Source organism: Lissotriton vulgaris, chromosome 9, assembly GCF_964263255.1.
Source record: "Lissotriton vulgaris chromosome 9, aLisVul1.2, whole genome shotgun sequence".
Taxonomy (NCBI): Eukaryota; Metazoa; Chordata; class Amphibia; order Caudata; family Salamandridae; genus Lissotriton; species Lissotriton vulgaris.
The window spans coordinates 422,343,290-422,358,168 of record NC_141697.1 but is presented as its reverse complement, the minus strand read 5'-3'; the positions used below and the strand labels follow the sequence as shown (position 1 = coordinate 422,358,168).

The 14,879-nt window shown below is 43.8% G+C and overlaps 1 protein-coding gene and 1 pseudogene across 1 annotated transcript in view; both read left to right on the top strand.

Annotated features, from left to right (window-relative positions):
* CDC42BPB (CDC42 binding protein kinase beta) overlaps nt 1-14,879 on the top strand; it is a 900,025-nt gene that overhangs the window by 679,980 nt on the left and 205,166 nt on the right. The window contains exon 26 of the mRNA XM_086937841.1: nt 3,003-3,142. Within this exon, the coding sequence (XP_086793967.1) occupies nt 3,003-3,142 (140 nt within the window). The remainder of the gene's footprint in view (nt 1-3,002; nt 3,143-14,879) is intronic.
* On the top strand, nt 10,080-10,538 carry LOC147690215 (protein BTG2 pseudogene; annotated as a pseudogene).

The following is a 14,879-nucleotide window of genomic DNA, read 5'->3' as shown; positions in this document are numbered from 1 at the left end:
TTTGGGGTCACAACAGCACCAAGGGTGTTCACAAAATGCCTAGCAGTGGTTGCAGCGCACCTAAGAAGACAACAAATACATGTCTTCCCTTACTTGGACTAGCTAATAAAGGCCAAGTCACAAAAAGAATGTCTTCAAAACACACAAAAGACCATTCAGTTGCTACACCAGCTAGGGTTTACGGTGAACTACACAAAATCCCACCTGCAACCAAACAAAGTTCAACAATATCTAGGGACTACTATAGACACAGAAAAAGCCAAAGTATACCCCAGTCCAGTCAGGATTCAAGCAATGCTCACATTGATTCAAAGATTTCAACCACAACACTCACTAATCGCTCGAGTGTTCATGCAATTATTAGGGATGATGTCCTCTTGCATACTGCTAATACCATATGCCACATTACGAATGCGTCTGCTGCAAGAATGTCTAGCAACACAGTGGAATCAGGCTCAAGGTCAGATTACAGATCTGGTTTTGGTAGACGACCGCACACATCGCTCTCTGAAGTGGTGGAACACAACAAACATTTCCAAGGGGCGGTCGTTCCTAGAACCGATTCCACAAGTGATACTAACAGCGGATGCATCGCTCACCGGATGGGGAGCGCATATGGAGACATATACAGTGCAGGGAAGATGGAGTGTACAGCAAAAAAGACTGCACATCAATCATCTAGAACTACTAGCAGTGTTTCTAGCATTAAAAGCTTTTCAAATGCAGATTCTCAACAAAGCAGTCCTGATCAGAACAGACAACATGACGGCAATGTATTATATTCAAAAACGGGGGGGACACAGTCTCTCCAACTATCCAGACTAGCGCAGGAGATTTGGAGATGGGCCATTCCTCAAACCATCTATCTGTTGGCCGAACACCTACCAGGAGTTCAAAATCAGATAGCAGACATCTTAAGCAGAGAGTCAGAACAAATACACGAATGGGAACTGCACGACCAAATACTGCAGCCATTCTTCCAAAGATGGGGACAACCAGAGATAGATCTCATGCCACTCATCATAACGCAAAATGCCAAAGCTTCGCATCCAGGTACCCACACCACCTGTCGCAGGGTAATGCGTTATGGATAAATTGGTGAAACAAATTTGCATACGCTTTTCCCCCTCTCCCACTAATTCCATTAGCGGTTCGAAAACTGCAACAACATTCAATGACAATGATACTAGTAGCACCCACGTGGGCACGACAGCCGTGGTTCACCACGCTCCTGCAACTCTCACAGGTGCCACATCAAAAGTTAAGAATATTAGCCATGCACCTCACACAGAACCATGGAGAAATAATGCACCCAGATCCCAAACAATTGAACCTAGCGATCTGGCTCCTGAGGTCATGGAATTTGGATTCTTAAATTTACCTCCAAACTGTATGGAAATCATTAAGCAAGCAAGACGTCCAACCACCAGAGCATGCTATGAAGCAAAGTGGAAAAGGTTTGCTGTATACTGTAACAGTAACAACATCAATCCTTTGGACGCATCCACAAAAGATATTATTTGCTATTTACTACACTTACAGCAATGTAACCTTACTTACACCTCCATTAGAGTACATCTTGCAGCTATAGCAGCGTACCTACAAAACAGGCTACATCTATCCCTGTTTAGAGTGCCAGCAATAAAAGCCTTCATGGAAGGCCTCAAAAGAGTCATTCCACCAAGACTACCGCCTTCTCCGGTCTGGAATCTCAACATAGTACTCACCAGACTAATGGGACCACCTTTCGAACCTATGCATAGGTGTGAAATACAATTCCTTACATGGAAGGTGGCCTTTCTTATAGCCATTACTTCCCTCAGAAGAGTGAGTGAATTACAGGCATTCACAATACAAGAACCATTCCTACAGTTACACCAGAATAAAGTGGTTCTTAGAACAAACCCCAAATTCTTGCCTAAAGTAGTTTCAGCATTCCACATAAATCAACCAGTGGAACTGCCAGTCTTCTTTCCAAAACCACAGACGGTAGCAGAAAGGGCCCTACATACATTAGATGTCAAAAGGGCAATATTGTACTACATAGAAAGAACACAAACTTTCAGAAAAACCAAACAACTATTTGTAGCGTTTTCCCCAACACATAAGGGCAATCCTATCTCTAAAGCAGGCATTGCCAGGTGGATTGTAAAATGTATACAAATATGTTACATAAAAGCAAAGAGGACATTAACTGTTCCTCCTAGAGCTCATTCTACACGTAAACTAGGGGCATCTATAGCATTCTTAGGAAACATTCCCCTAGATGACATATGCAAACAGCAACGTGGGTTACACCGCATACCTTCACAAAACACTACTGGGTTGATGTGCAGGCAACACAACAGGCTAGAGTGGGACAAGCTGTACTAAAAACTTTATTTCAAACTGTTGCAACAGACACTGGTGACCACCGCTAGGGAGGAAACTACTGTATAGTCTATTCATAAATGTACCATCTGCAGCCCATATGCCTCGAACGGAATATGCTACTTACCAGTATGCATCTGTTCTTGGCATAGAGGGCTGCAGAGTGGTACATGCCCTCCCAGCCTCCCCGGGAACCTGTGTCTGTTCCAACACTATCTTATTTAGATACACTTACATGGGCATCTCTATCTGTATTCTATCATACTACTCCATCTAACCCTACTATGGCAAAACAATCTAAGGATGGAGCCGATGCCAATGCGCACTAGCACCCAAAGGAGGAGTCATCGGTCTCGTGACGACACAAGACTTCTCCAAGAGAAAAACTGCAATCATCCGAGCCCAACACCAGATGGCGATCTATTCATAAATATACCACCCTGCAGCCCTCTATGCCAAGAACAGATGCATACTGGTAAGTAGCATATTCTTTTTTCATTGTTGTTAATTTTATTCAAATGAATCCATCATGATTAGCCCTGTTCTGCTCATGTTTATCTGAATACTTTTATAAAATAAAAGATTGTTTGATGTTCTTCTCTGTCTGTGTGGCTCCTCCACGATGATTGCAGATTCCGAAGCCAACAGGAGTGAAGAAAGGCTGGCAGAGGGCATACGCCGTGGTCTGTGATTGTAAACTGTTCCTTTATGAAGTGCCTGAAGGAAAATCCAACCAACCTGGAGTAGTTGCAAGTCAAGTATTGGATCTCAGGTTTGTTATTACAAGGAGCTTAGTTTATAAATACCTTGTGTCATGATTGGCGTTCATAACATCACAAAATGATGTGGCCTATGACATCTTACTTAAATTCACTAATGTACCATTACATATGAAATGGCAAGGACATACAAAGTTGAAGTGCTACTGATTGTTCGGACTGTCCTCGCTTCAGTTTTATACAGCAAAGATATCACATAAAATGTATTCAGTAAACAAAGTCTATTATACCTTTTACATGACCATTGTCACAGTATTATGTAGGCAAATCGCTTCACTGTTGAAACATCAATGTTATCATTTTCAAATATTGAAATACTTAGTATTATGATGATATTTCTGAACACAGACTGCCACATTCTAGGTATGTAATAATGTTTCTGATGGATACTTCTAACGCAGATTACTGTCCTTGTTAACTTCTCCAGTCACCAGATTGTATCCAGAAACTCAAAAAGCAGTGTTCCCGTGTGCTGGTAGATGGCACTGTGCAACTCTGCACAGACTTTGCTCTACCCTGAAGGTTATGAACAAAGCTGCATACAAGCGCCACCCATGTGGTTTGCATCAGTTTCTTTCTCCCTGCATCCTCAGACGCTGGTGTGGAGCTCCACTGGGTTTCTTCGTCTCTTGACAAGATATTTATTTGGCTATTTTTTCTCCAAATCTACAAGTGTACAAAGGAACATGTCACCTCTTAAAACAGGAGTTAAACCTTGTTCACTGTCTGTGTTTGGGCTCAGAACATGACTCCAAGGCCTGCACCCACATTAACCTGAAGGCCATCCCAGAACACAAGTTGAAGCTCTACGTAGCAAAACAATGCTCCTGATGTCATTCCCGACACAGTCAAAGTTTCCAGGTATGTCGAGGTACATGAAAAAGCATTTGCATTCCAAGTGAGACTCACTCAATCGTTCGAGAAGGTGCAAGAGCGTTGCTGTGCTACTCTGTCTCCTTCCCATTGCACTGAGGAGCCGATTTCAGACCTTGTCAAAATGCACTAAGACTTACTGGGTACCTTTAGGGAGGTCATGCTGCTCATCCTCAGCATGCTTCCAGCTCCCTCCGCATTGGCAAATCTGTCCTCCACACCATCTCTGCCCCTCAAACCCACTGAAATTATACACTGGCATTGGTGTCGACTTCAGTTCCAGCCCAAAATCTATGTCATTCCCTTTGTTGTTGATTACCCTGCTGGAGGATCTCCAAACTATCATGGTGTCCTACTCCCAAGTCAAATGTTTGGGAAAGTAATGTTTTCATCAGCCAGTTTGCTTTGGGGTCGGTCAATGCCAGCTGCCTCATGGGGTCAATTACACCCATTCTCTCTGGGTCATAGTTGATGAGATCTCACCGATGGCCCAGAAGACTTACGGGCTTCCTTTTCCAAAACCATTAAAGATGGTCAGCGCACTTGGAAGTATTTGTCATTTGATTAGGCATGGACCACACTGATTGTTTAGGACAGGTAGTTGGTACAAGTGGGGTGCTTTGGCACCATGTGTGTGTGGTCCAAGGCTTCTCTGGGGACATCCAGGCATCCCTAATTGACATGGCTTAATTGACATGGCTTGTGGTTAATCCTGCCTATTCGGCAAATAGGTACACTCTGTGCTGAAGCATTTTTAGGTGAGCTGAGGCACGGGCCTTTGATCACCAGTTCAGCAATCTCCCCTAAAGTTTAATCTATTTTGAAGATATGCCAAAGCCTAAGCGGATCGAAAGCACATTCTCCGACACCTGCACAGTAGGTCTCGAAGAGCCTTTCAAGGTTGAGTCTGAACAGACAATACCCAGACCATCAGTGGGAGCCCCTGTCTCAGTCCTCCACCCCTTTGGCAACAACGACAAAACCTGTTTAGACACCTTTAGTGGTATTTAACCTCAGTGTAGAAAGTAGGATGCGCCACATCCTCCAGGATTGGCGGAACCTCACATCTGACAAATGCCTCCTTCTAGTCATCCAAAGAGGGCATTGCCCAGCCAATAAGCTTTATTGAGTAATAATGACAACAAATGACATCAGGAAGAAAAATACAAAGAATACAGTCCAAAAGAGGAGTCTTAACCATCCTAATGACAAGCTAGAGAACTAAAAGCATTTTATAATAATTTAAAGGGGGAAAAAGCAAGCGGAGGAAGAGGGAGGGAGAAAGAAGAATTAAAGTAAATTAAAACAAGAAGGAATATTGTAAAGAAAATAACAGTACAGGGAGGAACAATACAAGCAATCCTCAAAGAATATTCAAGTTATGTAAACATAGCAATGGATAAAGACAAAATAGCATCGAAGTATACAGAAGGGAGAGAGTTAAATCATTCAAGGAGGTTTAAAATTTTCAGAACGGACAGGAAGAGGTTTCTTTCGAGCTAAATGATCTAGGTATGTAGTAAGGGGTAACCAATGAAGGGCAACATCACGAGGTGGTTTACAAAAAGAGGCAAAGGAGGCATCCAGTCTATGAAAATGAGCTAGCGAATTCCACCAATGTTGCACGGAGACATTTGTAAGGGATTTCCAGTTAGAAGATATATGTTGGAAAACAAGTGCAAGCATAAGATCGAAGAGACCCTGAGAGTGCGGGGGTAAAGTGAGTGTATCTGAGAGGCTACCAAGAAAAAGAAGAGGAAGTGAATATGGGATAGAAAGAGAAAAGACATGGGAAATACAGGACCAAACTTGTCTCCAAAGAATGGAAACCGAAGGACAGTGAAAGAACATGTGTAACAGGTCAGCGTTAGGTGAATTGCAAGTCCAACAGGCAGAGTCAGAGGAAGATGAAAAGCGAGAGAGGGAGAGAGGAGAAAGATAAAGTGTATGATATAGAAAAAAGAGAGATTGAGTGAGAGATGCAGAACAAGAGACTTTCAAGGATTTGGACCAGAGTTTATCCCAAAGGGAAATGGACCAAGTACATCCTAGATCAGTTTCCCAGGAAAGTTCCACTTTGGATTTGAGACGATCTGGATTAGGAGAGATGAAGAATTTATAAATAAGAGATGCTTTAGGGATTGTAGAGAGCAATACTAAAAGAGGAGATGGGGTAGCTATGGGAGTTGAAGAAGCAAGAGAATAATAACGACTTATAATAATTTCCATAAGAAGAGTGTATTTATGTAAAAAAGAACGAGGACAGCAAAATTGAAGTTGAAAATGTGGGAAGGAGCAAGGTATTATACAGTCAAAAAGCTGATGAATCCATGTGATACCTTTGATCCGCCAAGAGGTCCAACAAAAAGGTCTATTATTTACCAGAATGAGAGAGTTATACCAAATGGGTAGTTGCAGAAAGATTTCACGCGTCACTATTGAAGGGGAGAATAAAGGCTTAAGAACAGAGAAAGTGTATTTAAACAAGGGAAGGAAATCAAAGGGGGACTTAGAGGGAAAACGTACTGACTCCTCAAAAGAAAATGGCAAAAAAGAATGCTCAATAGAGAACCAGAGAGGGGAGAGGATTCCAACGAGAGCCAGCGCGAAGCTTGACGGAAAGAAAAGGATTTATGGTATAGACGAAAGTCTGGGAAATTAACACCACCATTCGACTTGGATCTACGAAGAGTACGAAGAGAGATTCTAGCTTTTTTATTTTTCCAGAGAAATTTTGAGAGAGAGGAATCAAGACATTTAAAGTATAGAGCAGGGATATGTACAGGCAACATAGAAAGCATGTAAATGAGAATAGGAGCAATCATCATTTTGATGGAATCTAATCGACCCCACCAAGAAAGAAAAAGAGGATTCCAAGAGGAAAATAATCGATCAATTCGTGAGAGGACAGCAGACATATTTAGTTTAACAGAGGAACAAATAGAATTAGAGAACCAAATCCCAAGATATGTAATCTTGGTACTATTCCAGGCAAAACCAGTGGAGGAAAAGAAGTGAGGAAGACAGAACTTAGTCAAAGGAAGAATTTCTGTTTTATCTGAATTGATCTTATATCCAGATACAAGAGAGAACGCTTCGAATTCTGACAATAAAGGGGAGATAGAGGATTCCGGATTGGAAATAAACAGAAGAATGTCATCCGCATACGAAGAAAGTTTTAGTTGATGTTTACCATAGGGGAAACCAGAAATGGAAGATTTCTGACGAATGGGGGACAAAAAGGGTTCAAGGGCCAAGACAAAAAGAAGCGGAGAGAGAGGGCAACCTTGCCGGACACCTCTTTGAAGAGTGAAAGAAGAAGAAGAGAGTTGGCCATTCACAAGAACAGAAGCTTTGGGAGAAGAGTATAGTAAAGAGATGAGGGAGATACATTTGGAGCCAAAGCCATGCCATTTAGGTGAAGCAAATAAAAAAAACCAGTCTACTCTGTCAAAAGCTTTTTCAGCGTCGACAGAAATAGCAGCCAAAGGGATTGATAAAGAGGGGGCTTTATTTAAAACATTCAGAAAGAGACGAGAATTATCAGAAGTGAGCCTCCCCTTGATAAAACCACATTGTTCCTTACCAATAAGATGCGGCATGAAGGAGTTGAGACGCAAAGCAAGTACTTTGGCGAAAAGCTTTAATCAATGTTGACTAATGAAATGGGACGGTAATTTTTTACAAAGTTGAGGGTCACGATCATCCTTTGGAATGAGACAGATGGTAGCGTCTTGAAAGGAACCCGCAGCTGTGCCAGAGGAAGAAAAGGCCTGAAAGAGTATTAAGAGTATTAAGTCTAGGTAATAAAAGGTCAGAAAAATGTAAATAAAACTCCACTGGAAAGCCATGTGGACCAGGAGTTTTACCTTCAGTAAGAGAAGAGAGAGCTAGAGAAAGTTCATGAAGGGAAAGATCAAGATCAAGGGAGGAAAAATTGAGTGTGATGTAGATGGTGTAGATAAGTTTTCAAAGTAAGAATGGAGCATCGAGGAAGTCTGAGGTGATTCTGGAGTATAAAGCTGTTGATAGAAATGTTGGAATTGGTCAAGAATCTGTTCAGTCGTATGGAGAAGAATATTGTCAGAGGAAAAAATAGATTCAATGGAAGTGCGTTCCTTGCGAGATTTGAGATAATTAGCTAAAAGCTTACCAGATTTGTTACAACCTCCATAATAACGTGCACTACTGCGAAAGAGAATTGAGGAGGCATTATCTGTAGTAGGTTTGTTAAAGGAGATTTTCGCACGCAGAAGCTCTGGGGACGTACACTTATCAGAAGAGGTATAAAATTGATGTTCTAATTTTTTAATATAATCGAGGAAGGATCTCCGTTTCTGGAGAAATTGTTTCTTTTTCTTAGAAACAAAATCAATAATAAAGCCTCTTGCGGTAGCTTTAAAAGAGTCCCAAAGAGTATGAGGAGGGATGTCAGGAGTAGAGTTAGTCAGAAAGAAATCTTTAGTAAAAGTTTGAAATGAAGAGGAAAAATTAGGGTCAGTGAGAAGAGCAGAGTTAAAACGCCAGCGGGAGGGTTTGGGGTGAGGGGGAAGTAGATCTATATCCGTTATAACGGGAGCATGATCTGAAATAACAATAGGTTCAATAGAGGAAGACAAAAGATTCTGAGTGAGAGACTGAGAGAGAAAAATATAATCCAACCTAGAAGAATCAGCATGTGGGTGTGAGAAAAAGGAATAATCTAGAGTGTCTGAATGCATGAGTCTCCAGGAGTCTGAAAGGTTTGTTTGAGATATAGTATCTAAAAATTGCTTATGAGGTTAAGATCGCCAGGATCCAGAAAAGTCCAAGTGCGATTCTGGTGAGTAACTTTGAAGGTAAAAGGGTGAAACAAACCATATCTGGCACCCATAGATCTCAGAGGGGCGAAGACTCAGGAGTTCCTTCCTTCTAGCTGCGGTAGCATTGGAGACATCTTGTGATATGAAGACCCTCTGACCAAGCCAAGAAACTTGACGTTTGGCTCTTGCTGCAGATAGGACAGCGAGTAGATCAGTAAATCTCAAGAAGAGAAGGATGACTCTACGGGGTTTCGATGAAGTAGTGGAACGAGGACCAAGTCTGTGAGCTCTCTGGATACTTAGAGAAGTGGTGGAAGGCATATCCAATAACTTCGGAAGAAAGAAAGTAAAGAAAGCCACAGGATCATCACTCTCCAAGGAATCCGGCAGACCGTAGATACAGGGGTGGGGGAATCATATCGCCCGACGCCCGAACCAAGTTGTTTTTATCGGTGGACAAGAAGATTTAATGTCTATTTCGTCCGACGGACAAGTAGACATTAAATCACATAAATAAGACGGGCTGGGGGCACTCTGGGGCTCACAGCCAATCAGATAAGCCTGCTGGAAGCCTTTGGAGGCTTCTGATTGGCTAGCAGCCCATAAACTGGGCTCTAGACAGTGATTGGATTAGAGTGAAAACGTCACTCAGTCTCAGCAAGCAGGAGTTTGTGGCCGCCGCGAGGCAATACATTAAGGTAAAATAAGCACTGCCATAATGCCCGCCATAGCACTTGTAGAGTGTTCAAAATGGTTATATTGTGCTCAGCTTGCAGATTGCTCTGTAATTAGAATAGAACTGGTGCGCAGGCCTGCTGTGAGAGACCGTGTATAATGCGTGTCGTTATGGTTCCAGAAAGCGCAGGCTCTCATCGCTGTTATCGGAGCGTGAGACAGCATAAAACGTGGGGGCCCTGAAGCAGAGGGCCCAGTAAAGCTGCGCCGCAGTACGGGGGATCCGAAATAAGAGGTAACTTGACCCGGCCTGATTAAGGACCTGTCTGTGGGCCTCGGAGAGACTGCCGATCGATAGGGCCGGAGAAAACAGAGTATTGAAAACAAGCTGCAGACCGAATTAGCTGGGAGCTGTATCCCACTGTCCAAGAGAGCAGTCACTGTCCCTTTTAGTACAGCCACGCGAACTTCAACTTACTCCACACACTGTGGCACTATCAAGCGTCCGTAACCATCCAAGGGATCCGAAAATCAGAAGACATTCTGCCCCCCCCCACTCTTCTTTACACGAGGCCCCGTTATGAAGCAGGACCCTGCCGCCGCCACTACCTAGTCCTGCTGTCCCATGGGCACCGAGAGATCAGTGCTGCCGGCTTCCTATCCTCGTTGCTTCGGGGTGAGTGAGCGAGAGCAGACTGCAGGGTTTTGAAGGGGCGGTGGGCGAGGCGCTAGCAGAACACTAGAAACATGATCACTGGTTTCCACTTCCAGAGAAGCCCGCCAAAGGATCCGGGTACTGCTGCATTTGCATCAAACACAGTAAGGTGATGGAGTCTGATCGGCCTTACGAGCCATCAGCTCTTCACGCTGCTGCCTCTGTTTTGGTTCGGGTAGGACGGTTCCATTTGTGTGCTTTGAGGCAGCAGCCCTACCCCCTGTCCCCATTCCACCTACCTTACTGTCACTGCCGACCTGTAAGATGATGATGATGGGGTGCACGAGCATGTCCAAAAGCTACATGTAGACTGCAGCTAGCTAACGCCTCCATGGTTGTGTGCACGCCAGGGGGTGAAGTCGGGCCGTCACCTACATTCTAAAGAGCAAGTCACTGAAATAGAGCAACAACTAAAAGCAAGCGGGGAGGGGGGGAGCGGGATTGTGTATACCCTAAAGCTAAATGAACCTGATGCGTTTGGTTAATGTAAGGGAGGGGGCGAGGTAGCAGGGTGGATATTGCTCTTCAAAGATTAAAAGATTACCGGGGTTCAAGCCTGGCCTGATCAAGAACCCACTGAGTCCTTATTATCGGGGCCCAGTCACTGCCCGTTTACTACGGCTTGTGACCTTTTACCAAATCCTCCCAGCACTACGCTGCCTCTTTGTGGGGTTTTGAATATTCATATATATCACTTTGGGCCTTGCATTTCAAATTCACTGTGCCCTCACCCCCCCGTTTTGTTCTGTTGACAACATATCAGGAACGAGTGTCTTTGTTGCCCATGATTTTTGGTGTAAGTGCTCTAGCTCCGGGTGCCCCAGAATTCAGTTAACTTCACACCTTAAGTACCAACAGATGTTACCAACCGCTGCTATTGGAGCCGTGCTTTAAGTCGTGCCAACTGCGCACGTTTCCATTGCTGTGCAGAGAGCAGATTAGAACTCCCTTTCACACTAGATGTGTGACCCAGAATTGGTATATTGGGCAATTTCCTTCACAAATGGGCGATATCTTTCCCATTCGTGTGAGAAAATGCTCAATTGGCCAGTGCCTTGTATTTTAGTGGGTATAATTCAGCCCGTTGTGAGCATTTCTTTTAAGCTGCCACAGCGCTACAGTTTCTTTCTTGAGCTGCCAGGCTTGCTTAATTGCTAACTAAAGGACACTGGATAATTAGGTAAAGAGGTTGTCCAGATTACACCACGTTGGTAAAGTGAGGACATGAGCTTGGATTAGAAGGTGCATTTTGGGACTCTACAACCTAAATGTCCCCTCTGCATAACACATTTGATTTCCTGTGCAACTGCGCCAATGTAATAATGCAGCGAAAAAAATGAATGTGTCCTGTAAATGTAACTGGCGCTCCTGTAAAACGCTCCAATACCTTCAGGTCGAGTTCGTGGTATATAAAACCGCAAAAAAAAAATGCCATTCTTTTATTAGCACTGAAAGTCAAATGCTAGCATATTCATGCCACATTAAAATTCACATCGATCCATACCGTGTAGAAAAAGAATGTCCAGCTTTTTTTTTAAAGCACCAAACGCCACTTTAAAGTGCGTGCGTGCGCACTACCTACAGGGCAAGTGGCTGTGGGCACAGGCCATCTGCTCGGAGCCTGGATCCCCCTTGAGAAGCAAGACATTATTTCCCTCCTTTATTGTGCCCCAAGGTGAGACAACCGCACAGGGGGTCTGCATGAGGGACATTTCTGCAAGCCTCACCGCCCACGGGTATTTCCTAAATATCCTGCACACAGCAGCAGAAAAGGCAAAGCTTGACCCGGGCGCGAACAGGCAGCGCAATGGCTCTATTTCCATTTCGAAAGGTTGAAGCTGTTTTTTCCTCACCTTCTTATCTGTTACTCAGTGGTGTGGTGAACCTCCCACCTCCCCCTCGCTCTGTCAGCTGGAAGAGGGAGCGAGGGCTGCTACTGGGCCCCACTCAGCGTGTCATCCTCAAAATAAAGAGCAATGAATTCTACAGTGTGTGAAGTGTAGCACTGTAATAAGTGTTGCTTGTGTGCCCCAAATAACTGATATGTATGGGGGGCCCAAGTTAGCTTCTAAGGGTAGACCAGAACTACATAGTGGAGCAGGAACTCAGTGCTACCTGTTTGCTACTTCTCACTCTAGCCGAGACCTGACTTGCTGCCTGAGGCATTCTCATTGTTCAGACATCTTTGACTTGTGTTTGAATAAAAATAATCATTAAAACTGCTCTATTCATCAGAATAACCTATCCCCGTCCAGTATACTAGTTAAGTCTTAAAATGACTTGACTAGTGAAATGGTGGTGAGGTATGAAGGGTGCCATTAAAAAAGAAAACATGATGATTTCACTTGGCAGCAGTACAAAAATCTGGTGGTTTGTTCAGTTGGTATGTGCTAGTTTATACATATGCAGAGCTCTGCCAATGAAAACAACTAGAACACTCGGACAGTGCTTGTGTGAAACCAGGGGGCCTCCATTTAAATACTCATAGTTTGTGAAAGAGAACCTGGCTAGTTGAAAATTGGCTTCCATGCTTAAATGGTGTGATCTTAGGCAAATATTTTAATTCACCAAAACTAACTTTTACTAAATAATCAAGGGAACCACTTTCAAATGCATGCGTTCAGAATATGAGCTGTACAAAAACCTGTTTTTGAATTAATATGGACTACAATGTTGCTCTATATTCTGGTCACATACAGTGTTCACTTCTGCCGTGCCTCTTGGTTCACTAATGGCACTGTCATCAGTGCGGTACATCGTCCATTCTTCAAGAATGTCAAGACTGATGGCGCGGGCAAACCGATCATGACGGTTCCGTTTTCTCCTTGGCAGGGCATGAAACATGCTTCTGTCTGTAGGCAAGCCAACGGGTGTTCATTTTTAATCAGTAAATAAATATTTTCAAAACATTTAGCCCCTCATTCCATAGGTGAATGCATTTATGGTGATGCATACACTTGTTTCTCCGTCAGCCCTTATGTTTGATGTATGGACGGGAGAAGGCGGGACAAGTGGATTTTACGGGACATGTAGATCTCAGTGGCATTTTGTCCCTTGGACAAGTAGATTATTTTGAAAATTCCACATCCCTGAGATACGAAGGTTATTCCTCCTGTTCCTATTTTCCAAGTCCTCAGTTTGTCGTTGGAGGGACAAGACAGACTTTTCCAAAGCAGAGATACGCTGAGAGTTAGTCTGATTTTCCCCAACTTGTTGTTCCACTACGGTAATTCTGGTGTCCATAGATGACCATTTCTCCTTCAGAAGCTGCATATCACTACTTGTATCCTCTACAAACGGACGTAACGCACAGATTTCCTCCAAGATTAACTCCATAGAGACAGTAGAGGCTGACTTATCAGGAGAAGGAGGATCTTGTTTCAAGCGTTTAGTCATGGTAGCAGGAGGAGAGGACTTTGCAGTCGTAGATGATGTTGAGGGAGGGCGATGAGACATCGCACCTGCCATTAAAATTCCTGTTGATGGAGGATCTGAACTTGTGGAGGATGATACTGATGCACCGGATGAAGGCGTAAAAACAAACTTTGGTTTCCGCAATTTACCCATAAACATGCAGTAAACAAAGGCGGCAAAAACAATCTCCAAACTGGATAGCAATGTCAAATGGACTAATGCAGCACAGGAAGAAAATTGTGGAAAAAGAAGTCACTGTAAAATCTAGTACACAGCACTAAAAGGTGATGTAGATAACTGAGGAGTTTGTATTTGACCAGGATCTCTTGGAAAAGACAACTCAATATTCCAGTGTGCAGCTCGAGAAAGCAGAAATTCTGTTGAAAAAGCGAAAAACCGCTGCTAAATGATGCTCAAAATGCAGTGAGTGATAAAGAAAAAGGCCACAAAATTCACAACAAAGTCATGAGCACACGCGATGGTTAGTATCCACTGGAAATGCACCAAGTAGGCAGACACTTAAAATGGTGATATATCTGAGGAAAAGTGAAAGCTGCATTGAAAATGTAGGCAGAACATCGTAAGAAGCGGTAAAAATCAGGCAATGAAGAAGAGGATGCAGAACCATAGGAGCAGAGGGATCCTCGAAGAGAAGTACATCCTGAAGCGCTTAGATAGCGTCATGTATATGCGCGCTGTAGTAGTTGTGACAGAGGAAAAGCGCTGAGGGAAATGCTGAAGACAGCGCTCAGGATGAAATAAGGAGCACTATGAATAGCTCCAAAGCAGACTCACCCCGTGTAACCAGATTAGCTGTTGCATGCTGCTATCCACCGGAGCGCACAGCATCGATGAAAGGCGGTGAAGGTCGACGGGGGAAGTCGCGCTGAGGAGAATCCCAAAATGGCGGCAATGCGCGCTGGAGGGAGCGCTCGAGAATTGTCAGTGAGCGCGACGCTCAAAGAGCACCAAAGCAGTCCCAATATGTGCAGCAGGCATTCCGATGCATGACGCTGTGCAGAAGGTCCCACAGCGACGGGAAATAATGGCGAAAATATCAGGGAAAGAAGAAGGTGCAGCGGAACTATTCCGCTAGGAGGCCATCCTGAACGGGGCCGGATCCACGACCCCCTGCCAATCCTTTTCAACCAGCCGCACCTACCGCCTAATTCAGAGCAGCTTTCAGAGACCAATCATGCATTTTGCATCTGAAGGTATAGAGATTTTTCTCCAAAGAAGCCATAGACAGGG